Source organism: Varroa jacobsoni, unplaced genomic scaffold (assembly GCF_002532875.2).
Source record: "Varroa jacobsoni isolate VJ856 unplaced genomic scaffold, vjacob_1.0 scaffold_441, whole genome shotgun sequence".
In the NCBI taxonomy this organism is placed as follows: Eukaryota; Metazoa; Arthropoda; class Arachnida; order Mesostigmata; family Varroidae; genus Varroa; species Varroa jacobsoni.
Window position 1 is genome coordinate 219,326 of NW_019213343.1, and position 26,786 is coordinate 246,111.

At 45.7% G+C, this 26,786-nt stretch overlaps 2 protein-coding genes across 7 annotated transcripts in view; one reads left to right on the forward strand and one right to left on the reverse strand.

Moving 5' to 3' along the window:
- The window catches only part of LOC111260456 (RNA-binding protein Musashi homolog Rbp6), a 240,832-nt gene extending 218,312 nt beyond the window's left edge, over positions 1-22,520 (reverse strand). The window contains exons 1-3 of one of the 6 annotated variants that reach the window (XM_022833227.2): positions 19,579-22,520; positions 19,011-19,363; positions 8,453-10,894 (exon numbers count right to left, since the gene is read on the reverse strand). In XM_022833227.2, the coding sequence (XP_022688962.1) occupies positions 8,453-8,517 (65 nt within the window). In that variant the 5' untranslated portion in view covers positions 8,518-10,894; positions 19,011-19,363; positions 19,579-22,520. Of the gene's footprint in view, positions 1-8,452; positions 10,895-19,010 lie in introns of all 6 variants that reach the window. The other 5 variants (XM_022833231.2, XM_022833230.2, XM_086968336.1 and 2 more) reach the window with 5 other exon arrangements.
- On the forward strand, positions 1,530-6,871 carry LOC111260457 (uncharacterized). Its single transcript, XM_022833237.2, has 3 exons — positions 1,530-1,833; positions 2,100-2,302; positions 5,400-6,871. The coding sequence occupies exons 1-3, from the start codon at positions 1,756-1,758 to the stop codon at positions 5,479-5,481; spliced, it is 363 nt and encodes a 120-aa protein (XP_022688972.1). The 5' UTR covers positions 1,530-1,755; the 3' UTR covers positions 5,482-6,871.
- Positions 22,521-26,786: the final 4,266 nt, after the last annotated feature.

The window sequence follows — 26,786 nt, forward strand, 5'->3', positions numbered from 1 at the left end:
ATATACGTTCCTACCATAGTGTGTAAGAACAGACGGAGCCTTCCTTAAGAAAAATATCTAAGCTGCTCTTCTCAGCCTTCTGTCATGGAATGCTTTGGAGTTTTCTTTGAACCTCTCTGCCCTCTCGCGTATAAAAAAAGAGCCGGCAGCTCTCTTGCAGTTTTGCTTAGTTCCTTTATGCCCAAGCCCACCCCGGGATTTCTGCAGGCAGACAACGATAATTGTCGGGAAAGCTCTCTTGGTTTGGAGGCCTCCTAGCTGAAGCGGGAGTCGGGCTGCTGCTCACCCACTCATTCGGACAGACAGGATACGTTCGTTCCTGCGAGATGTCAGGCGGAGTCAAACGGGACAACTGCTTGGGTTACGACCCCCCGATTTTCCCGCAAACTCAAGCTCTTGCGATGCCCCCGATCCGAACAGGACTCAGAGAACAGTGGCTACAATTGCTGCTGCTGGCATCCAAGAAGAAACGCGACGCTCGGTCTCTTCTTGGTCGACCGATTAGCTTTCTTCTACACCTATCCACAAGAAGCTCGTTTCATTTCACCTAAGTTCCCTGTGGTTCTCGATCCCTAGTCCGTTTGCTACCTCCATGGCTTCTTCTGGATTCTTGGCCTATTCGATTCATTTTAGAAATCTCATAGGACACCAGTCCTTAACAGCCGTAGCAGTATTTCACCCTTAAGGATCTCTAGTAGCTCTCACTAGCTGATCACTAGTAGATCACAGATAGTAGCACAGTTAAATTGATCGATCTAGCTAAGAGCATAATTAAATAGTTATTGTTTCGTTGTATCTATAGGTACTATCGAACCCCACACACAACATCTTATGTCCAAACTTGAAACTTACCTAAAAACGTTTCGCCAAATTTTCTTTGTAAGATATCTAAAAATTTGCATTTACGAATCGACCGAGCAGAATCGAAATTTGAATGCAAAGGCCTACATTATTTTTCACACAAATAAACAGTTTTGTAATGCCTACTATTATAGGGCGGTGGTTACAATTTGTCCGTTTATTTTCACCAACTATTGCCAAGTATACCCTGTTGTTTCGTGTTATCATTTGGAATATGGACGTAAAATAATGAGACAACGACAAAACCTGCAGGGCTTCTCAAAACCTGTAATCTGCAAGCTTCTTTTCCAGTTGGAACGCTCTGCTTTCCGCAGACAGTTCCAGTATCGGGGGGCTTTTTCCTCCCCAACATCGTCCATGACAATAACTTAATTTGCTTTTTTTTGCATTACCTGCAAAAACTGCGTACAATGCCACTAGGGACATTGCTAATTATAATAATTGTAGAAGATGTAGTATTAATTAACTACCGTAGTCGACCGGTGATAATGGAGAGTTTCTTTCTCGTTTTGCGTCGTGGCGACATTTTAATCCTATCATCTCGGAACCGTCATATCATCATCATCATCATCGGCCTCATGATGACCTGTTCCCTTTCCCTTCCTATCGGCCCCCTTGTGTTTCTGCCCAGTTGCTTCCATATCTCCCTCTCGCCCCTCCTTTTTCGTTGTACACACTCGACTCTTTCTTCTGTCGTTTTCTTTTTACCATTTTTGCCCCTCTCGAATGCGATTTTTCCCACCAAATTATCTTTTCTTTTCACCCGCCCCTCATTTCTTTTTATCGCGCTTACCTCCTTCTCGCCCTCCACCTAAGCCACTTTCCATCCGGCTCGGCTCGTTATATAACGATCTTATTCCATTCTAATTCTTACTTTTGGCGTTGTTATTACTAATGTACTCCCGAAGCCTCCTCCGCACCTCCCTAGACATTATCCGTATCGATCGTGTGAGCCAATCTCCGAACTTCCAGGTACACCCAGTTTTTTTTTAAATTACCCCCAACCATGTCACTGTTCTACTTTCGTCTTCTGGTTAATTCTGTTTCGTCAAACTATTTATTCCCGACAATCGCCGATTGGCGTTCTATGTAGGCAGTTGAAATAATCCGCACCTATTATAGGTAGCTATAACCACCCACTGGCTGTAAATATGTGACTCTATCTGTGCTTCTCCAGAAATAAATAACAAATGTATAGTTCATGTCTCTCATTTGTTCGTCGACGCATTACTACTCAGTCCTTGCATTTCTTTCGGAAGCTGGCGCGTATGAGAACGGTGGACGTAAGCCCAGAAGTACTGGAAGTAGTAAAGGTGTCCCGCGATTTGGGAGGCCGCCCCGTGGTTTGTCGGTGTCTGACGAATGTCTACTCCCGGCGCAAAGAGGACGAAGAGCAGCAGCAGCAACAGCAGCAGCAGCAGCAAGAGTCCCAACGAAAGAGGTCGGTATCGCGACACTCGTTTTTATACACACATTCTGCTCCTTTAGCAAGGTCGTCACAGCCGTTACTACCCTGATTACTTTAGGTGCTACTTTTTGGGCTAGAGTGAGACCCGAGGTATACTTTGATCTGGCAGCCTGAACGAGCAAAAAGCTTTTTATTCTTGAGTGTAGGAAACTGGCGAGGGCCGAGGCTTGAGGCCGGTGGCACTGGCCTGGTGGAATGGTACCAAGTTTTCCTTCGGATTCACAGGATCGCTTCTAGGTTAGTGCTCGTAGGCTCGGGTACCTACTAGTCATGGCACTTAGTTCTGTTAGAGAAACACAGGTTTGCCGCTGCTGCATAAGCATAATTATCTTAAGTCGTCTACCTTTCTGTTTTGTTCTGAACTTCCAGTCCAGATTAACTCGTTAAAGAACATTTGGAGTAGGATAGTTACAGGTAACGATTCAGTCGCAGTTCGGTCACTAGGTATAGTAGTAATGAGTCTTAATCTTGATGGATGTGCTTCCGCCACTGAACGAAAATGCGGTCCAGATTGTGGCCTGTTTTATTACTCTATTGGTGCGCTCATTTAAATGAGCTATAATAGCTGTTAGTGTTTTCCCAAGATTATTCCGTCGTTTTCTAATACGTCTGAATGCAAACATTGCGTTCACTTTCATTAACCTCCCAGTCACGTCCATAGATTAGGATGTCATCTGGTTCAACTCCATTAGCGTACATTAAAGATCCGGTTAGATCCAAATCAGATCGTCACGATCAAAATGTGGTCAGAAAAAGCCGAAGGCGAAAACGGTTAGACGGATGAATCCGAACACTGAAGTGGACTGAAGTAAATAGAAAATTGAATTATTCAATTTACCCTGTCTGTCACACTGTTTAGATGCACGACACATCTGACGATGGCTTTACGACCCATCTAGAAGGTCATAAGTTTGTGCATGGTAAATAAGCGCGCCAGCATTGATTGATGTTAAAGTTCTAGGGCATTTCGTGAGTTTTTCATCGGAGCCATCAGCGCTGTCGCTTTCTCCTGTAACCCCTTGATTCCATCAGTTAAATGGAACCCAACTGATCTAGCAAAGCGGTTTTGCCTCGTATGGCACGCAGAGATTTCTTAAAAACAACTGAGAAATATTTTAGGGGTCTGCAAAGGCCTATCCATTTCACCGCGGATTTCACAGTTAGACAACGTTTCACCCCCTTTGATAACCCCCACTCTTATAATTCGCTGTCACCCGCTGGTGTCGTAGTCTTCAACGGCTTCGGTCCAATCACCAGTTTTACTAGCGCGCTGCCGTCGATAATCTCGTGAGTGAGTACTACTGCAGATAGCTACAATGTTCAGATCGGCTGTGGACTCGCTACTGATTCGGTCCTTCTTTCGATCGTTCCTCACTGCTTGTGCAGCATTTGTTCCTGTTAGCTACTTCTGTTGACGTCGTCGAGCTGCTTACTCAATCTGGGTTTATGGCGACAGCTGGTAGCATTACATAAACGGTGAGCGTTCATCAGCGTTGGTATGGTTCAAGACAGTTCTGTCGCGGCCGTCCACATCCATGGCGTATTCTTTGGTTTTATTGTTATGTTGCATTTTGGCTTGTATTTTTTTTCCTGATTTTTTTCTACGCTCCCTTCTGTATTTGCCTTTTCGTTCGCTTCTCGTGCATAGAACCCTGACTGCTTTTTGGCACGTCGTCGTAGTGGCTTCATGGCTTCAAAGGTCCTACTTCTTGCATGTGCGTTCCATTATCCACTTTATCAGTCTTCTTTACCTCTCTTTCTTAATCTCGGTAGCTTGCTTCCTCATTGACTGGGCTGTTTCCATTATTTCTTTTTCATTCCGCAGCTACTGGTAGCATCGCAATGACGATTCGGTGGACGACTACAGATTGTGTCCTTCCTCCAGTAATCACGGGAAATGGCAGCCAGTCCGAGTTGTGCCGCGTTTTGCCTACGTGCTGATGACTAGATGAACCGAGCCCATTCTGCCGGCCGAAACAGCATTCGATCGTTGTTGCTGTTGCTGTTATTATTGTTGTTATTAACATGTTAGGTACGTTAGTTCTCTCACTATTGGTTATCGTGGATTGTTTATCCATTGGCCTGTCATATCACTTAGGTCTTCTCGACGCTGGAAGATTAGGCTGTATGAGGCGACATTGTTATTAAGGGCCGTTTTGTCAGAGGAACGAGCGCACAATGAGAGCTAAAAGGGCAAACAAGGAAACAGAAGGACAATAATAACGGACTTGCTAGCTAACTGTTAGTTAACATCGATGCTCGTACATAGCGCACGGCAGCGAACGACAGCACGTTCGCAAGTCAAACCTGAGCACTTGGGTCTGATTGCGTCAATGGCTACACCCTTGAGGTCGTTATTCGATGTGTATACAGGTATATGTATTAGTAAATAGAGCGGCGCCACCTTTACGACCGGCATTCACTAAAGAACTAACCCTTGTCCATTTGGTTCATAACTTGGTTCTTGTTCATTTGATTACTCTTGTCAGCACTACGGCCGCACCGGGGACCGTGCCGCGGCGGCCAGAGCCTATATAAGTAATAAATAATGGTGGAAATGGCAGCGGCGTTCGCGCCGTTTGTCGCGGACCGCACGCAGATCGTCATGTTGACCGCTCAGATGCTCGATAATCGCTAGTTTCTTGGTTTCCTAAAGTCCTCTGCTAAACTGACATCTGCAGACTTGACTACTGAAGCGGCTGGGCTCTTAGCTTCCACTGTCTATAATGGCTGAGTCGCTTTTGACGACTCGAAACCAACCAACAGACAGACGGCCCGGGCGACTCATGGATGGATGTACGCACACAAACATCGTCAGGCTAGACACAAAGACCCACACAAATGAATGCCGGAATAACCACATTCTATAAAACAATCATCTGATTGTCGACTCATACATACATATGTTTCTACGTATACATACAATTTGTTTTGTTTCCGGCGCACCGCCATAACACCTCATTTAGACGTCCCAGTTATCGAATGTTACCGTTGATTTTGTTTTTTGTCTTTATTTGTTTATACGTAGTAATCATTAAGTAATAGTGCCTCTTCTTTGGCTCGGCGCTAGGTGCGTTACTGCTGTTACAGTCATCCGCTGGGCAAAGCAACAGCGCCGTTTCGCTGATCGAGGAGGAAGTACAAGGGGATAATAGCTGAATCTAAATAAAATAACGAAATCAGCAGACGAACACTGGAACAATCTGTTGTTTCGTGCCGTAAGTTTGCTACTGTTATTAGCGGCCTATGCTTGGTCGGTGTGTCACCTCCGCCACTGGTATCACTACCGTTGAAACCTAACTCACTGCAGCAGGAGCCGCACGAATCAATCATCACCTATCCAGGACTTGGCAGCAAAACACAGCCTTGCCTGCGTCTGATGTCCAGCTCGATTGTTTTTTGACCCCACTGACGCGATTAAAGCGACAATTTAGGCTGCTATTGTCAGCTACGGCTGGTACAAGTGTTTCGCACAACTAACAGAAAACCCGGGGGCTAAAAGAATTGCGTTTGGAAAGAGTCATATGGAGTGTGAATCGAGTTGGGTTGGCCGGCTTCGAGACCTACTTTGAAGACCTGGTAGCAGGTCCATGAAACGATCAGTAAGCTGTAGCAGCAGTCATTCCCCTAACACTTGTCTGTCGTCTCGTGTTATTTCTTCAAAAGCGTTTCTTTCCGAATTCTCTGTATTTCTGACAGCGCTTGGAAGTTTGCTCCGACCCGCTAAGCAGCTACTGATTCCTTATCAGGTTATTGAGATTAGACTCCAGAACAATCGGCAACACTCCACAATTCCGATTATACTTCGGCCGGTCACTTCGAAACAGGGGAAATTTTATCGAGCAACTAACCCATATCCAGTTGTCCCTAAGCCTACTTCTTAGCTTCCTCTTAACAGCGGCAATATGTCGTCGGCAAATGCTTCTTCGTGCCGTGTACATATGCGTCGCAGATGTCCACCAGATGCATTACAATCATGAAATAGGGGAATGAAAACGTCCCGACCAAGGATGATTCTGCATTCGGACAGAACCTTCACTTGAAAGCTACGAATAGACAGTAGTAGAACGTGGCGGCTCTGAACATCTGTCAGGTCGGTCACTTTAACTCTGTTATTATGTGTCTAATAGTAACATATATGATCGCAATGCGAATAGGCGCACACAGGAAAACGCGCATATGTTTTTGTGTTCCTGCAGCCCACAGATAGTATCTATTGCAGCAAATCCATATGAATCTAAAAAATGATGGTTGTGTCCAATACCATTTATCAGGTTCTTAGTGGTGAACAGTATAGGCGCTGCAATCGTCACGATACCGCGACGGCCATAAGAGGTCGGTTTATGTCGCACGTTGTTTCCATATACGAAATGTAGCAATAATATCTTATCTTAGCACACTTTTGAAATGAGGGAAAGCGCCAATGGGTCGTGTATGGTATAAAATATTGTCCTGCGTGTAACACTGGATATAATACAGGATGTTGAGACAGTCAATGTGCTTGTTATGTTTACGGTTGCGAAATAGATTGTCATTACTAAACGTCGAATAAATATATATATATATATATATATACCGTCGGGTGCTTAATATCTATTCCTTTTACTATTTATACTTATTTACTTTTACTATATTTACCTCGTATAATGGGCGAATTAACTACTCATCGTTAGAGGGTAATAAGCAAATTCATTATACAACTGGTCAACTATGTTCGCTCATTTGTTATGGACCGTAAGGGTCCTCTGCACATTCGAATTTCTATTTTAGGCCAGATACAAATGAAAGGACATTAATATTTCTCTGGTAGTTTGAAGCCTTCGAGTCATAAAGATACGGCTGAACAGTCAGTCCTCTAAGCGTTCCACGCTCACTACAACCACCTAGTTTTGTCCTTCATTTTCGGATGTGAGCCTATTTTCACATTACGAATAATCAGGTAGTTCATAGTAAAAGACTTTGTTTATTGGTGGAGTTATTGCCGGGTAAAGGGCTTGAGATACGGAGAGATATGTTCTACCATCCATCATGGAACGACATGTGCGGAAGTGCAGCGAGAAACTTAATTATATTTAATAGGTAAGCTATAAAACAGTCCAATAGCCCATTTGGTTCACGTAAAAACACCACTTCTACAAATATTAATTAACCAATCTCCATTGGTGTTATTGAGACTAGTAAATTTATGGCGTCACGATTCTAACAAAACGTGCCTTAAATTTTAAGCAATCTATTCAGAATAAAATCTAGATAGGGATAGACGAGAGGCCTTTGCAGAAATCGCTTAAAAGCTTGTGGGGAGATTTTTTCCTTGACATAGAACTGTTCGACTTTTTCGGCATAACTTTTTAAAAACGATATCATAGATATTAGGCAAGATGAGCTGCTAACTTATGCTTCGTCGTGTAAGTATCTTGCTTAGGGAAAGAGTTGTCAAGTTAACCGAATAAGAGCAGACGATAAAGTATAATTAGTTACTCGCTTCCGTGAAGCAGCCAGAGGCACATTGAACTAAAAAGTTACCAGCCAGTCGCACACATATTTGTTTTGTATTAATTCCAGTTAGTGCTTGATAATACAAATATCGCTAATCTTCCATTCGATTCATCCCTATTACTAACGTATGGCCAGCGCCAAAACAGCTCACTAAATACTGAACGCGTTTTTCTTGATTGTCAAGCATTATCGTCGATACATCGCTGCTGAGCTTGTCATAGTCACGAGTTGGTCCGTTGCAAACCAGATACGAGCGGTTACCTAGGCCATAAAAGTACGTTTGCCTCAAATACGCATCGAACAATGACGTATCATCAATCGCAGAGAGCTTGTCGTAAACTAGCAGAGCCAATTGTTCCTAGGTCGGGTGCGTGAAGGTAAAAGTTGTCCATTACGGTTAGCGATGATATAAGCTAGATCGGTTAAAACGTCGTAATAAATATACAAGTTACGCTAAGGGAATACATCGATGACTGCTTTACGGATGCTGACATTGTTTAATTAGCGACGGGCCAGTCTATTAAACCTGTATCAGTAGCAATTGCTAGTTTCTTTATGTTGACCCAGTATCAGATTTACCTACTACAGTAAATTCTCCATGTGCTACCCGTTGAAACGAGCACTTACCCCGGGTCATGCGCAGCCTCGTTCGGTGAGCTGGCCGCGGACTGTACAGCTACTTCGGAATCCATCGTGCTTATTACGTTCCTAACTTGCGATCCGATAGTGACGCTTTGATATCCGATGGCGCGCGTCGTCTGTAGGATTCGGTGGTTTACAACTGCGGTTTTTACCTGACCAACTCTTGCAATAACAGCAACACCAGCAGGGACTACTTTTACCACTAATTGATTTCGCTTTCTCCGATGTCACACTATAGACGTTTTGAGCAGTGACAGCTTTTGTTAACAACCAATTTTAACTTAACTGCGAGCTGTCCAGTCGAAGGTCGTTATCTATCCACTGTTGTTAACAACGGCGTGAAGCAGAAATCACTCCGGCAGAAATCGTCCAGCAGTGACGATGCCGACAGACGACGAGAACGTTGACAGTTCTCAATTGCTTGGACTATTTGATTTGAAACTGGTTGGGTCTCTGTGCTAGAACCAATGCGTGATGAAGTTTGGCACAACGATACTTCGTGATGTAGGCGCCTACAGCAGACGCTTTAATTGAACGTCCGTCAGCTGCACGGAAGGAGCGTTTGAGGTTCGGGGACTAGTATTGGAAAAAATGGCAGCAGTTACTTTTTGAATGATTTGTTGTTGTTTAATTGAGCGGGATTCCCTCGTTGTCTCTGGGAGTACTCGCTTGCTTCCGTTGTTCCTCACAGCTATGACTATTACCTCATAGTACCTGGTACACCTCACTGTTGAGAATAACGATTATGACTATTGGACATTCTAATCTACTAATCCGCGCGAGTTTCTTACGTAGTCGCGATCGAACGTTGATGTCAGTGTACAAATGACGCTGGTTTATATCCTCAAGAAATACAGATTAACAACGGTGTTACTATTAACGATGAATAGAAATTGTTTGTTTATGTTGTTATGTCGTCTGTTGTTTTGTTGCTGTTACTCGAGTGCGATACACTATCACTTACACACACGGACACAAAATTGAAATTGCACAATTCCGATGACACTGGCCTATTGATTGACCCAGAGCAACAAGCCCAGCCTTAATTGTTCGGGTTGGGCTATGATGGCGCTCACTGTAGAAACTTTGTTGAAAACAACAAACTCCACGCTCGACGTCAACAATCAGCTGTTTCCTTAACTCAACGAAGATCAAAAACGTTGCTTTTATCTATGAGAACTAAATGCTTTGCTGGAAGCAGTAGTTGGTGATATTGTAGAAGTTATTAATGTGGTTAGTCGAAAAGTCACTGAAATCGAGTGAAGAATAGCGTAGTCCCGCGGCAGCTAATGACCCCAACACGCTACTAGGAATGAGGAAACAAGCTATTTCGCAATGCAACGTCACGTGCTGCAACGTTTCTTCTCGCCGCGGTAACACTGCGGGACGGCAAGAAGCCTTTATTCACTTCGGTCCCAATCGAAGACTGTCGTATTCGTGATTTTTGCCTGACATGTGGCCGATACGTTGCTACATGAGCTAACCGCTGACCTAGTTAATCACCACCCGCTGCTGTTGCTAGCACGGCCCTTAACTCTCTGGCTGCACTCTAAATCCTCGAGACGTACAAAAATCAATCCTGGATTGTGTAGCTGTTGGCCAGCTTAGATACGATGGTAGCTAACCACGGATGCTAACACTTCTAGCAGATCCTGCTGACATCTGACTATGACTGATGATGGCTTGGAAGACTGTGCTTGATTTGATGAACTATTCTAACAGCTCTTCCAGCTTCCTGAAGAAGTGGAAGATATTTTATTGCACTCTTTTTGGAGAAGCTTTACGCAGCCGCGTATCTTCCGACAACAGACTATAAGTTACTTGTCCTACAGACGTATTAGCTATTGTGGACAACTATGTATTGTGCATTGTATCGTACATAAATGTTATTGCTGAAATTCAGCGATCCATAAATAGAGACCTGCTTCCACAATACAGTTGAATCGTCGCCTTGATAGCCGTTATCTTGTTGATTACTGCTGCCGCCACTGCTGTTGTTGTAGATGATTTAGGTTGGCTTCTGATTCGTCGATTTTTCCCTAATTAGATGATTGCAGTACGAATCATCAGTGTTAACTGTACTGTATTCTTATATTATAACATTCGGCAGCAGTTCCCGCTGGGACTACCTGCTGGCACGTCCTAAGTCGTATACTTGTCTTGGCCTTTGTCGCTGTTATTACGATTATTGTCGTCGTCGTCGTCGTCGTCGTTGTTGTTAGCGGTGAATAAACGTTAACTGCAGTGTTAACGAGCGCCAATCGGGATAGTTGGAGGACCTTTGTCGTTAATAACTCCACTGCTGAAGAAGATATCAGAAGATCAAGAGATGAGCTGAAGATCTAGAAGAATTTTCGTGGCAGTGGGAGATGCACAAGCTGATTTGCTGATAAGTAGCTGAAACAGCGATAGCAGCACGCGAGTATCCTGGTATCGTAAACACCCCACCAATCAGTCGATTCATCAGAAACCGTATATTCACCGCAATACGACGCAGGAGAGAAAACGAATGAAAGATAAAAAGTTCCATCAAAGAGACATGGTTAGCGAACGCCTTTATCACACTGTAAACGATTTTAACTCGGTGGAGCTTGGGAAAGATTATTATTTAGGAAAGAACGAAGAACTAAGAAGATTTAAGATTTTAGGGTACTCGAAGAACTGAAAGAAGACAGGTGAAAGTGAGACTTAATGATCAACAGCCCACTGAAGGGCCAATTTTATGGGAGGCTGGGTAAAAAAGAATATAGCCATCACATTGCCATTAACAAAGTTAACCGCTTCCACGTCGTTTCGGTTATTTCTGTCTTGGCATGGTAATGGGCGATTAGCAAGCCACATTTACACTCTATAGATCTAGATGGTCACGTTCATAGTCTGATCACAACGGAAGACCAAATCGTTTATGTGATTTGACTTATTTAACTTGTATCATCGATGCCGTTGCGGTTGATATCACGCCTTAAGGGGGTACATACGTCCTGCCACGTCAAAAAGCATTCCCAAAGGCCTAAATATTGGCACAAAACCCGCCGAGCGTTATTCTTGCGAAGATTTACACTGTTGTCTTTCAGTTGTGGTTTCAAACCTGTTGGGTATTCAGAAGGCCGATGATCTCTAACGAACGAACGAACGGGTTCCTTCGTCCTAAAAGTTGAAAGTAATACTGGTGGATTTGAATTCACTAAGGATTTATTTGCTGACCTTAGCCAATAACGAATTGGTAGACACTGATTTGCTTAGCCTTACCGCAATTATTACGCTTTGTACTGGTAAAAAATACACTAAAAATGAGTAAGCTATGGTATGCATGGAAACATTGACAGCGGGGCTAATTTGGGATGGCCGTCAATGTCCAGCAGCCGTTTATGGTGAACGCCTGCGTCACGCGTTCCTCGACTATGGCCTGTTCAGAGCTAGGTTTGATAATGCTAATGTGGCTGGAACAGTGTGCCAGTAAACAGATTCAACGGTAAACGCCTGTTGAATTCTGAGATTCGTGCGGCGGCAGCGGCAGCGGCGGCGACGGTGGCCGTGGCAGCGGCAACAGTGTATATCACTGAGCGACATGTTACCGCGTGCCAACTCTATAACCAGTACGCCATCTCCGCGGACGTCTGTTGTGTTTCGTAATGCATTATGGTTTATTGTGGGAATGAAGACAGGTCCCCGTACTCTTACGGCGTTTCGGGGCTCGCCAATACATAATACGCTATAGATAAAGCGAAGCGATGACCCACTATTGAACTTTTGAATTTGTCTCTTCTTTGTTGTTTGTCTGCATAGGCAGAACATTTATAGAAGCTTTGATGCATGCATGGTTTTAAGCCCATGGGCCACATACATTGTTGGAATATTGCCTGAGAACGTCAAGTAACCGAACACTACGTTTCATTGTCCGACTAAATCTGGTCCGGTGTAGAGGTAGTGGTTTTCTTATTTGGTATAATAGTATCACTTGAGTCGTGTACTGAATAGACTAGCGCTGGCTCGCGTTCGGACCTCAACGTTGAAACACAAACGAGCCCAGAGCAATGGCAGAATGAAACTCATTCAATGAATATTGCATGATCGTAGACAAGCCGGTTGCCCGAGGGTGCCTTCGGGTCCAAAGCTTTATACAGGCAGCAGAATAGGAACCCTACTCGGGTAGCGGGCAATGGAGAACTCATTTCAGGGGTAGTTGCTAGAGCTTTGGGAACCATTCCCGGCCCAGTTGAAGTTTCGGGGTCTGGGGGGCCGTGGCAGCGGGAAAGGCTGGTTTCCGTGCCGAAATACAAGGCGACCAACAGGAACGGCACATACACTGACTGCCCTGCGCTAGCCATGATGGTGGGTGAAAAACATCGGAATACGATGCTCGGAGAAAGAAAGCGAGACGGAAGAAGTCTCAGGAGTCAGAAACGGACGTTGAAGGAAAAAGGAAACATTGTTAACTCTGATGCCGGCTGTTGGCTGACGACTACTGTAGTGCGTGTTTTGCTGTAAGAGGCACAAAATAAAGAGCGAGAGAGAAAATGGAGAGGGAAGAAATGGAGCCAACGACCGAAAGGAAGGACGACTCATGGTTTCCCAGCTTTTCTGTCTCTCGCCTTCGCAATGACGAGGACCCATAGCGGAGACGACATACAGACAGACCCAGACGACGACACACATACACGTATGATAGCATACATCTAAACGCAGCACTCTTAGCAGGTTACTGTTAACTGTATGTGGGTCATATGAGTTCGCGTGTTGTTCAGCCATGCAGACGACGGCGGCGCTTGCGGTCACTAGTGACGACATCGAACATATGCTCAAAAGCATAACACAGCCGATGCTTCATCGTCCCTTACTAACTACGCACATAAGAGTACTGCCAAAGAGCGATTCGGCAACAGCAGAAACGAAAGGGGCGTACGCGCTGTCCCTGCAACAGCGCCACCATTGACACTGACGTCCCGAACTACTAAAACCTACCGTTGTATTGTTCCCACCATTTACAGAACAGTAGAGCACATCGGGGCAAAGACTGAGAATCGGGCCAAGGCGTAGGGTGAAGCCTCGATGGGACAACGGTCGACATTGTGCCGGGGGCAAGACCTCTATGACCATCGTTGTTACGTGTCCTACTCTTCTACCACTTCCACTTCCAACATGAGTTCTTTCACAATAGCCGTTCCCGATTGCCGGAGTGGTGGCCACAGCAGGTAGTTACATGACACAGCAAGCCAGCCTATAGACTGCTGGGCTAGTCGGTATGTTTGTCCGTCCGTTCCTAGGACCTTCGACAAAGCCTGCAGCAGCAATCATTGCGGCCATCACCATTTGTAGTTTGCACGGGAGAAGGAACTATGAAGTGGTTAGTGTGCTTCTCACTCAGTCGCCAATGCAACCCAGAGTACTGCGCACCCCTTCTATTTTTCGGATGCTTCTGTTTTGTTACCATTAGGACTGGTGGTGGTGGCGTAGGGCCAGGATCGGAAGCAGGACTAGTTAGGACAAGAGAAGACGAGGACGAGGAAAGGCTAACGCAAGGTACACGTCTCTATCGTAGAAGTAGATAAACGTTTGCAATGGGAACTAAACGAACCCACGCAAGCCGCTTCGTTCTGCGGTCTGTGCCATTAATGAAGTCGTTCGTACGGGTTCGGGGTATGGAAGACCGGTGGAAGCTCTAGAGTTCATACAGAGCCCACTGCCAGACCCAGGAACTTACAGCCAGCCCGGTAGGCATGCACGCAACCGGCGCGACGCGGCACCTAACGGTCAAACAACAGTCTACATTCAAACAAGCATAGGGAAGCATAAGGGACTGTGGAGAGTGAAAGTAAGAGGGGAGAAGGCATTGGGTTATCAGCTTGGGGGAATTTTGTAAGTGTATCAGACACGCACTGTACGCCCGCGAATTCACCTGGCGCCAGATCTTTTTGTAGCAAAGCAGCCAGGGACAGCGGCAGCGGTAACAGTAAAATAAGTGAACGAAGAATGGTAGGACGGCCATCCCAAGGAAATACTGATGTTTTAAAAAGCTTTCGTTTCAAATGCGCCCACAACGTTACAGGCAGCTTATTCGGATAACAGACACTTGTAAGCAAGAGACAATACAACGCGATCGTACAGCTCCGCATAAACTGGCCGCATGACTCCATCCAAAACTAACACACACGGACAAAAACAAATAGGCGTCTACGGCGAGGAATATGTATCAGTAACGATTGAACAAGTTCGTGATTTATTATCATCCCGACTCTAAACGATGATATATGGAACTGATAAAATATAAGAACGATTTGGAAAAAAGCAGATTTGATATACAGCTAGGACGGAATTCGAGGCAAAGCTGGACTCCCATAGAAAAACAGTACGACCATCAAATACAAGGATAACTGTCTTTAATGATAACATTTGGATTGTCGAATTATTGGGCTGTTTGTGTAAAGAAAAACAAAGTCATATTGCATATAACAGACGTGTCGGGTGCCAATAGGACACAGTTTGTCTGTGGATGAACCGAAATGCCGTAAAAGAATTAATAATCTTGTCCTAATGAGGATGATTGTCAGCATCAGCGTTATCGTATGTGTGGTCAACATGTAGATCACTTCTAGATTTCGAGCGAACCCCAAAAACCGTAGCACAACTGCTACAATAACATCAACAGTAGCAACATAGACACTTTTCCGGATATTCTTAGCTCTAAGGCGACTGACCAATTATACGTCTTCAACAATGCAACAACAATCAGACGATCCTATGAATATCAGTCTGATATATGTCTGATCATTTACTGTGCTGGCATTGCAGCGACGCGGCCACAGCATCGACTGCCATCTGCTGTTAATGATGCGATTCGAAAAGCATCCAACAATGGCATGCCGGCTAATAAGTAGAAACAAATGGGGCCTTCAAACGTCGGAATCGAGTCGATCTCCTGTCCGAGAGGGAACGAATCCGAATTATTACCATCCCGTGTACTCTTGCTTATTTCCGCTCTTCTCACAGTTGTACACAACATTAATGGCTGACCAAAACCTGCTTTAATTGACCACAATCTACGGATATCAAAATACGACGTTAACAGAATAATAACTCGACGACAGGATAAGCTTATACGCGCACAAAGTATACGCACAGGCGCCTGCGTAATCAGCCTAAATAATATATGGTTTGTATATTGTACATAGCACTCGTAGGCGATAAAAAACATCGACCCGTACGCGGCTTGTTAGGCACGAAACATCTGTATTCGAATATTGTACTACAATGTAACCGGCTACGGTCCGTACTATAAAGGCGCACATACGCACAGATTCCCGTAATTCGACATAGTCCCTCATTTAGTATTCATGGGCATTACACAGGATCGCAGTAGGCAATCATCTTATTGCCATCGCCCCCTACTTAATTCATGGAACCTAAGGAACCACAGTATTTTCTTTACGGTAAATATATTGTAGCTATTTGCGACCGACTGACTGTAGTCTCTATACGTCTTTCTGTGTGTACATGTACCTAATAAGTGTGTCTGGATGTTTCTTTTCGATTCCAATGCATTGTGGTGGCTTAGCCCGTGCCCAGCATCGTGCCATCGGTCACACACTGAGACGGTTCTGCTGACGTTGGGTCATCTCACCGTTCATCACGAGAGCTCTCTCTTACCATGTTATTCGTTCGGTGTTTACGCAGGCGCAATGCCAGCGATTCCACCAGAGAAAAATCATCAACCCAGAGCTTTGCGCACGGAGAGAGGGAAGCGTTTCGCGCGGTCACTGACGGATAAACAGGCGCGTACTCGCTGTCTGTCTGTCTGACTGGACGTTAAAATTGCGGCGGATCGCCTCCCCGCCCGCCCGATCTTTCATTACTGGCACCTGCAGCTCTACCTAAGTAGCCAGACAATGTCTGCTGTCGAGCAGACAGAAACAACAACAGGAATGACACCGATTAGCTGTAATGTTAGATCCTCTGCTTGTCGTTTGGGGCAAAAACAAGACAGGATACGCGGGCGTTATGGAATTGACGCGTATGACAAAATGGCATTACGGCCGGCTTATTGTATCATAGCAGACAACGACAGCAGCAGCAGTGAAATCGCCGGCCAACTAATGTCACTGCCACTGTAATTGTTAACGAGGCCGTGCGACATCGTTCTAAGCGTCGTCACACAATGCAGCGGAATGACGCCATCAAGAAGAACTACCTTCTCACAATGGAACGGCAAACGCTGGTTCGTACTAGTAACGCTGGAAGCACTGCCGGTCCCGTGAAGACTGGGCAAGAGCCGCCGGATACAGGTTCGGCAAATCGCAGGTCGAGCACAGCCGCGGCCCGAGTAAGCGGAAAGTGAAGTAAGCAAATAGCAGCGTTCTCCTTAAATCAGTCTAAACTGCAGGGGGTTTTTACCGATGCCACTGCTGTTGTTAACGACGATAATGCTCCTGGGTTGCCATACTACCAAAAATGCAAATCTACGAAATCGTATTGATGACGGCCACGACAACGCGAGAAAGAAATGAATCTATTAGCCCTACACAAACTTAAACAACTAACCGGTATAAAACTATGTATATTATACATTCGTACATAGTGAATGTACAAATAAAAAGTGCAAGCCGAAGTCGTGGCTAAAGCTCTGCCGTGTGGCCTACATTCAAGGACTAAGAAAACGAGAGACGGATGGAAGTGGATGTGGAAAAAGGGAGAACACAGATCAACAGATCTCTGTCTAATCCGATCCGTTTCTAGACGCGTTGGCTATCATACCGCCCCTGCTGATGTAACCATAGAACGGAGCTGTAACAGTAGCTTCAACGAGAATTTTACCAGCTGACGTACGCTCTAATCGCAAAGCCGCTTGGATCTGGTGATGCTACTATCTTTGAGCACCTACTACAATTGCCATTTTGCAGATGCCGGTAGTGCAGGCCGGAGCTGGAAGGCGGAACAAATCGGCATGCAGCCATATCTACTATGCGTGCATGCATAGGCTAGAAACTTGTCGTTGTTATCTACCACTGCATCTTTCACCATTTGAGGGAGCGTGTGTGAAAGTGTAACGTCACGTAGCGCGACTTGCCCAGTTTGCTTTATAGAGGAATGAGGGCAATGTACGAAACGTGTGTCGATCGCATGGTTCAACAAAGGCTTGGCCTGTCTCGTGACCTAGACAACGCAACTCGAATAACTAAAAAGAACTAATACGTGTATGCGTTACACATACACATTAGGCAAAGACAATGACTTGAATGAATATAGGAAAAACGCGGTAACGGACAATGGTAGCTCTGATTGATAGTATGTTGGCCGGCGAAAGCGAGACGATTTCAGCGAGGCACAGATAACGAGCGAGGCATAAGGTAAAACTACGTTCACATCAGTTAGCAAAGTATTTGCTACAAATAAGAACCCCGTACGTACTCAACGTACTGCGACTGCTGCTGTCACACCTGCTCCATCGGGCCAATTATAACAGCATCATTGCGTGCTTTGTTTTGATGCAAACTTTTGGTCCGAGCGTACGAACAATCAATATGGCAAACATTGATAACTACAGGGAGGCGCCAGCTACTGTGGTAAATAGCGGCAATTAAACAGTTCCGTCACAATACTCCACTCTGGTATAGCTGCCACTGATGTAATGTTTAGAGATTCTGAGTTATTAGAAACCAACAAAGCGACCGACCAGCAAGGACGGAAGGTCGGTCAAAGCCATAGGCCAATGGCTTAAGCCTTTGAAGGTCGATGGTTACGGTGTTGGTGGTGTACAGCCAGCGAGTCAACGCAGCGAACCGCAAGGACAAGGCGACTAACTAGCGCCTTGGGCAATTCTGTCAGCGATGATGACGGCTGCGGCTAGCGGTGGTAACAGGCGGAGTTTTAGAAACCGGATGAATCCACGGCCACACCAAGCAAGCAAATGTTCGTCCGAAGCTTCTCACTCGTGGATCTGCTCGCTTGCCGCTTGGCCAGCAACCCCCACAGCAGTAGCAGCAGAGTTAGAGGCAGCCTTTCAGTATGCTACCACCGCCTCTAAACGATGCTGTGAGCATCTGCTATTACTATCTCTCGCGACCCTCGGACGACTCGCAAGGAGAACACAGACAGGGGGCTGCTCAGCCAACGTGAGAGCTTCAGGGGCTAGCGGCTGCACAACCCACCTCCACTCTCCTTACTCTGCGGCTCGCCCACAGGGGCAACCGAAACAGGCCCAGTTGCAGAAGCAGAAGTAGCAGCAGCAACGAATAACGAAAGACACAAAAACCGAGGTGTTTATTGGCGCTACTCATCAAAAGCTTGAGGGCCTAGGCTTGACATCTCTCTCTTTGTTGGACGTCGGTAGCTGAAGTCACAGTAGGATTCTTATGGCTCATTGGGGACAATTGTTCGCTATATGTCGTCGTATATGTAGATTTTAAACAGGGATGGCGGCTCACTAGGTAAATGAACGAATGATGCACGGATACTTATTTGTTTGTAGGTTTGACAATGATGGCTGTATTGTACGTTATTGCGAAATAAGGGGGAATGTTTTTTTTGGGAAAACAATTATAACACTCACACGAAGATTCTCACACGATTCTCGCTGTAGACGCTGTGATCTATGGACGAAGTAAAAGAAGCTGTTTTCAATTGTTGTTTCTCCGCGCGCTGATTATTACAAAGAACTATGGAACTATATGGAGCTTGAGTGCTCGTCGATCACACCCTCACAGAAATCGCAATTACGAAGCGATAAAAGGCAACAATAGATAGTAAACTTCGTAATTTTGAACGAACGATTCACCAACACAACGATTAGCCTGTGCCGTACAATACGAGTGTAATGGAACCCGCAGCTTCAGTCGGACGAGACGTTGAACAGAAGGTGACTTTATAACGAACGCGCGCTTTTTTACACGTCGATACGAATTGCTGACAATCAGATGAGAAGATGAAAGAATAATTTCGTTAAGCTTAGAAGATTTGGATTTCTTCCGCTAATAGAGAAAGACTAATTGGTAGCTTGAATGCGTTTCGATCTCGTTGTTGATCGAACAGTAACAACAGTGAAACGGACTGACTGGCTTACAAACAAGAACAAATTATACCATTCTGGTTACTATTACTCTTTGCTAATAACGACTCACTGATTGACTGCTTTCTTCATTGATTGTAGGTTTACGACGCGATATTATTACGATATAATGGATAAAATCGCTGCAGTAGTAGAAGAAGATCTGAGACACGAACAGCAGTAGCTTAGAGGACAGAGGCACGGAGCGTCGTCGAGCACCAAAATTTGATTCGATTCAAAGCTTCTTTCTGTTTTTTGACGTTTTCAGATTTAACACTATGTTTATTCTCATTTAATATCTGCGTTGATGATTTGTGCTTGCCGGCCGTTTCGCTTATTCCGCGCGCGATCCTTTGTCACACATTGATATATCGCCAATGTAATTTTTTCCTTTTTTCACCTCTCGCTCTTCTCACACTCAAGCCGTCGCCGACGTCTTCGTCGTTGTTGACTTTTTTCTTTTTTTTTCGGTGTCTTCCCTCCTCACAGCTCTTTCTTGGCTTCGCTCTCTCGATCGGTACTGGCTGACAGCACAGCTCCTTCCTCTATGCCTGTGTATGGGGGCACTGGCACTACCTCGCAGCCTGCTGCTGTCGTCTACACAACTAGACTGGGACAGGACTACACGCTCTCTGTTATCGAGTCCGACGGCGGCGCCTAGGTGACACATTTAGTGTCCGCAAGGCGGCGCCACTCGCCGGCGAGGGCGAGTGCTCGATCTAGCAGCGCCCTCTACAATCGCCCCCAGGCCACTCGTATAACCGTTCCGCTCTCTCTGACACACACGCATGCGAGCTCTCGTCTGCTCTCACCCATTTGCCAGCTAGCTAGATAGCCTGATACTCATGGACACACAGCCAGCGTTCGACACACATTTACACCCGCATACACATAGTCACTCACTGGCTAACTAAGTCAGTTACTTTGCTCGACGGTGACTAGCAAGCTGCGCGCGTTCTTCAACCACGTTCTCGGCGTGCGGAAGGCAAAGCAGCAACCGACACTGAGGCCCACGAACAAAAAGACAAATACACTGCTTACACAGCCAGTTCGAATGAAACGGGCCAAGGAACACAGCGGGTATTGGAGAACGGGTTCTGGAGCACACAACGAGTAAGCACCGACCGACAGAGCGAGGGAAGGAACGAACCGAGCCTATGAAACTGAGCACTAGCAGCTTCATGCAGTCAGGCGGCAGCAGCCGACACTGCACTCAGCCAGACAGACAAACGCTGTTTCTTCGCGCACCGATTCAGCAGTGCTAGTGCTGCTTCCTTTGCCGCTAGCGACATCACCATCGGGCGCACGCGGCACGGAGAATCGAAAAAAACTCGGAGAGCTAAGACCTTGCGAGAGGAAGAGAACTGGAGACACAGCTAGTGAAAGACATAGAAACGTAGATAGACCCTACGAGACACAAACTGAAAAGGAACACCGGCGGCGGTAGGACCGACAACCAAGGCCCTGGAGGAGCAGCCGGAGGAAAACTGGAGAAGTTCCTACAAAAGCCTTCTCGTCAGACGTAAGGGCGCTACGGTCGTAGTTATATGTTTGCTTTTTCCTTTTTCCCTCTCTTCTTCGTTCTTATGTCTGCTTCCATCTCTGGTTTTCCCGTTAGCGGAGCTCTTCCACTCCTTCGGTCGTAGGGAGCTCCGGTATCAGGAACAGAGACAGCAGCTCCAAGGAACACGAGCACCGGTTGGAATAGAGGCTTACACGAAGAATGAGCCGTCACTCAGTCAGCCGACCAGCCGGCCAGCTGGCGTCAGCATCAGGAGGAGAAGCAGCGGGAGCGGCGTCAGCATTAGCGGTCTATACGTTGGTTCCAATTCTCTGCCATTATTTCTCTCGTTTTCCGTTCGTCCTCTCCAGGGTTCATGCTGATGTGTAGAGGAGAGCGCTCAGAGGACAAAGCTCCGGGCACTGAACCTTCCTCATGACCATGGTTTGTACCTACTCATGTGAGCGACGCTATCATATCGGTAAAGTTCTCGTCATCGTTGCCAGTGATCTCACTAGCCTCACTCAGCTAGAAGACGCGCGTCGCTCGTTGGAAGTGCTGAGAAGATGCGATGCCGTGAAACCGATGGGGCAAAGAGGAAACAAGTTGACTGAACGATCTTGCACGCTAGCAGACGAGGGCGCTGCTGGTGGCGACCAGCGTCGGCTGAGCCGCGGGCAAGGCTCCGCCAAGCGGCGAGCGGCAGCCTTTTCGTAGAGTCCGCCAAGTCATCGGCGCATGAGCAAACTGTCGTCCCTTCGAACCCTTAAATCCGTACCTCATCATGGGGGAAAGGGAACGCAGTAGGGTCTAGATGGGCAAAGGCAAAGGGCTCTACGTACATCGTGTAGCTTTTCCAAGCACTTCTATGTCTGTTACACATCACCCATCGTCGATCGGCAAGCGACACTGGAGTTGTGAGAGCCAAAAAAGCTTCCGCTGATGCTGCCGATGCCCCAAGTAAGACGTACAAGCCTTCTTTTCTACAGGCGCCGCCGGACCTCTAGAAGAAGACTGTGGCTTTAACAGACGAATAGTCAAGCACGATTGGGCTAAGGCTAGGGAATATAAGAGTTGAGCGACAGGGAATGGGACGGTACCAAAACAGGACAGGAGAACGTTACGAAGAAGCAGCCTTCTGTGGATTTTGTGCGCATAACCACGACCGTCGCTCCACCGCCGCTTGCGTCGAAACATCACACTCAAAAGTCGCCTCCAATGCATAAAAGGATAAGAGATCGAAGGTTGCTTCAGCAGGGTTTCCTCGGCGGCATTTTGGATATTCGGATTTTTCGAAATAGGAAATAATGAGTAAGGGTAAACAGTCAATGTGTCAGGACGGGACCCGGCAGGCCGACAAAGCTCATAACCAAATTGAACTAATGCTAACCTAAAATTCCACTGATTCAGACGAAGATTCGGATTACGTTTTAATAAACAAGTCATGGATACCGCTGTCATCATTTCAGAGATATGCTAAATGACGACTATTAAATAAGTGAAATTAGTGTGCAAAACCGTAGAAACGCTCTTTAATTTCTAACTGTACATTGTTTCTAGAGTGTACACTTAAGTAGATGTAACAGACATATGAGCGTAAATCGCTGATATTCCCTTGTACTATTATTTTAGGTTATCGGAAGTTCCTTACTAATAGCTAGCAACAAAGGCGCCAAAGCAACATCAACAAACAGAAGCGTCGCCGATCTCATACCTAACGTCTGTTTTATTGACTGCTTTGTCGGTGCTCACGCCCTGCCAGCTACTGTTGGTGCCGCGTCGCCTTCTGTGCCATAACCAATAGCACCTGCTAATCCGCAATCGTGACTGCTAGCCATTTTCTCAGTGTCTTGTCATAACTCCCTTTTCTCTATTCTAGTCCGTTTGACCCTTTGCTGCTTTTCTGAAGCCCGAATGGCCAGCCCGGTCTCCCATATCGGCCTCGACGTCCACCTCTTTTTGAGTCCATAGTTACTTCTCTGACCTTTCCGAGCTTCTTCCCTTCTTTGCGTCTCGTATCTGCGAGTAAAAGATGTTACTCTTTGCCTGGGCTCTTAATCGACGTCGTTGGCCTGCTAGCACGCTATTATAGGCCTCATCGTCGTCCTGCTGCTACTCGTCGACTTGGCTTGTGTCGTTGTTTTTTACTCAGCAGCAGAAGCTGTTTCGTCCTTGTTGTCATTAGAATTCACTTTCGGCCATTGGTTTGTTCTCCCTTATTGCTGCCGCTCCTACTTTGGTTTACACTCGGCCCACTGCTGAAACTACTACGAGTTGACGTTGTACTTGCTTCGTTTTTTCTTCGTGGTCTTTTTCAGCTGATCGTTTACATCTGGCGGTCGTCTGCATTGCCGTTGGCTTCGTTGTTCAGACCTCACCAGGAAAATACCAGTTGTTTTCGGCGAGTTGACGCCTGAGAGAGAAAGAGAGAGAGACGATAACTGCAGGGGTGCTGCCCAACGAGGTAATGCCAACTTTTCGCTGGCGTTAGTAACCGCAATGGCAACTTGACACTGAGTTGGTTCCCTTTTGCTAGATCCTTTGCTAGGTGGACTCTCGCCATTTGCTTGCCGCTCACCTCCATGCTAACCCCGGTTGTTTCCGCCAAACGGCGAGTATCCTGGCGGCCGAATAGCAGTCAGACAGATGCGGCCCTGCGGTCTATGCCAGGCTGCGGAGTAAGGCGAGCAATGGAAAATGCAGGAAAAGGAAACAATGGTAGTGTAGAAAACGTGGGAAAGGGAAGACGGAGAAAACGACAGAAAATTGAGGGAGAGAATTAAATATTTGGCGAAAGAAAGTATACGAGTATCGAAAAAGAATGTCTACATGGGAGGAAATAGTGGAGAGGCTGGTGATACAATGAGTGAGAGAAAAGCTGAGAGAGGGTCACAGGGGCAGCGGCGGCCGCCTTTAGCAGAAACAGGGAATGAAGGACAGCGAGGGCGAGGGGGTAAAAGAGTGAAAGGAGGAAGGATAGGCCAATGACGCCTGGAACGATGCACAGCTAACCGCTAGAACTGAACGGGGTGGTGTAGTGGGGCAAATCTGGGCAAGGCTGCAGTCCGAGGGAAAAGAAGGAGCACCAGCGGAGGACCGAACTGATACAACGTTGACTGGGGCAAGAACCCAGCAAGCAAAGACACTGAACGGAACAGTGTGGACCGAGGGCTAGACGGGGGCATGGAAAGTAACTGAGCCTTGGCTGACGTAAAGGCGATCGGGCAATAACCAGTAAGACGACGGGAATGGTCGGAGGGATGTGTCAGCTGCTGCCAATGCAAAACGGTGTCACTACCGTCGCAGTTGTCGGGACGCCGAATGGCCACTGTCGGCCAAGCGAGTAACGCCATCGGTGAAAAAACTATCAGAGTAACGTAATATAGCACCTAGTAGACCCGCAGGAACCTGTTAGTGCTATTACTGCTGACAGAGTGGTAGTAGTGAGCACGGCCTGTGGTCGGCGCGTCTATGCATGAAATAAGGACGTGCGTGCCCCACAAATCGCGTACTTTTCCTAGTGGTCGTAACAATCATTGTCATCGTGGTCAATGTGAGAGACGAAAGTAAACTGAGCAGCGAAGATGGTAAAGGATAAGGGAAAAAGGCAGTGAGTATGAAGTAAAAAAGCTACTGAACGACAAAAGGGAGAGTGGCCAAGATTTCTAGAAGACAATTGAGAATAGGGCTTTAACGAAACAGGCCGTGTAGGACAGTGAGCGAAAAAGCGCCCGTACAGAGCACCGGGCCGCTCAGTGTGCCAGCTGTCGTGGAGGTGATTGATAAGTGCCAACCAGCGCTGGACGGCTAGTAGACGAGAATGAAACACGAGAATCGGGGAAAGAGACGTCGGGCAACGACGATGAAGACGGTAACAACAACGAAAAGCCACAATGAGGACTTCAGCAACTACACCTGGAAATAATGCACGCCAAGGCCCTCCTCAACCAACCATTATGCCCGGGTCGGAAGAGTCTTTCTATCCTTGATAGTTGATAGACGACAGCTGACAGTATAAGATAGAGCAAGATGAGCTGTGCAACTGCTAATCAATTCGTATTAAATAACATAGTTAGCTAGAACTGATGAACTAGAGCTCAGCTGCTTCTGTTGAATCACTGATGTAAATGAAAAGAAAAAAGTACCGTCGTGGCGCGAATTCTGTTAAAAGCAGAATTACTTTATTGTAAAAAAGTATTTTTAGGATTAAATAGGTGAGTGTTTATGAACACGCGAGGAAACTCGTAGTTTGAGAAAATTCAGTAATAGTCGAGACGTATCACATGATACAGTGAAAAAAACACGGAAGTATTTTATATCACTAAGTAATACATTCTGAATCAAATAATTGGCAATAACTATAACCGCGAAAGATTGATTTATGAGTCAGGCTTAAGCTACTATGAACGATACCTTCTCAACTTGTGCTCATAATCCCAAGTTTATGTTCAATTCTATAATACCGTTGATTTCTCTTATTAACTGACGTTTTTCGAGCCTTGTATATTCACGCCAAGCGAGATCTGAAGATCATTTGTATATGTTACAGTGGGTATCGTTTCTCGCGTGAAAATTTGAAGTGTGGTACTCGGGTTTTATGCAACAAAATTAGTTACAACGCAATTGATTAGTACGATAAAAGTCGTATAATGAGGCCAAGACAAGTAGCCTTTCTCATTGCACTCGTGTTAAATATTACTAAAGACTGCTAGGTACAACAAAGCACTCTGAGTTCAGAAAAAAATATAGTGAATGTTGTGCGAAATTTTTAAAAAAATCTACACAAAGGTGAAGAACGAGGTGTGTGCAGGCGCATTACTTGCTTAAACAGGAGCATTAAACATCAGTGTTAGTTTGTTTGGAGAAATTTTGAATTACCGAAAATATTGAATAATCTTTAAACTAAGTGCTATTGGCAGACGAAATGTCGCATATATATACGTACATCTTTGCTAATCAACAGCTATAACGTGATCGATATCGAAGGAGGATAACGATTTTAAGGACAAATATATTGTGCCTAATAATGCTAATCATTTATGCTCAGTAATTAGGTGTTTATTTTATAAAAATAACAGCTCTTCATGTAAAATTAAAAAAACATACTAAGCAAGCAGGTTTTCAGCGAGAGAACAGCGATTATGTCAAAAACTTAAATTGGAAGATTGAAGACCGCATAGGAGATAATTACAGCTTAAAACCTCACACGGAAAAGCAAATTACACTGATTACGGAGGCTTTTGGGCAAAGCAGGAACTGGATAGTGCGCTCACCGTCGTCTCGCAGACGCAGAGCACGTGTTTATATATATACACACACACACATGTATATAATTCTGATAATAAAAATACTGGTGATGAACACAGAAGCATGTTTCTCACAAATTGAGCCCAGGACAGTCGGAAGGATGTGGGGTGAACTTCGGAAACAATGTGTACGACCAAATACGTGCCATAGGCTAAACACAGATTAGCCTCTACTTTCTACTAAAGAATAATCAGATAAAGGCATAATATCTAGCAGGAGATTTTGACCTAAGTGACGTGCCAGTATCGGGCGAAATTAAAGCCCGAGTACATTTATTAAAGGCGTTTGTTGTTGCGATATAATGTCCGAATCGAAGCGGTCAGTGATGCCTTCTTTTTGAAGAGCCGGTGCAGCAGACGATGGAACATACTGTGGTAATTTGACAACAATGCACGATCTCGTCGTCGCGGTTCATTCATGACCTAAATTAAATTAGACAAAATCACAAGAGTAACAGTCATAGCCCCCACATT

What these genes read in the sequence shown, in the direction of transcription:
- LOC111260457 (XM_022833237.2), top strand. Translation starts at nt 1,756, where the DNA reads ATGTACTCCCGAAGCCTCCTCCGCACCTCCCTAGACATTATCCGTATC. An exon ending in GCCAATCTCCGAACTTCCAG is followed by an intron (nt 1,834 to 2,099) that starts GTACACCCAGTT and finishes ATTACTACTCAG; the next exon opens with TCCTTGCATTTCTTTCGGAA. An exon ending in CAAGAGTCCCAACGAAAGAG is followed by an intron (nt 2,303 to 5,399) that starts GTCGGTATCGCG and finishes GCTCGGCGCTAG; the next exon opens with GTGCGTTACTGCTGTTACAG.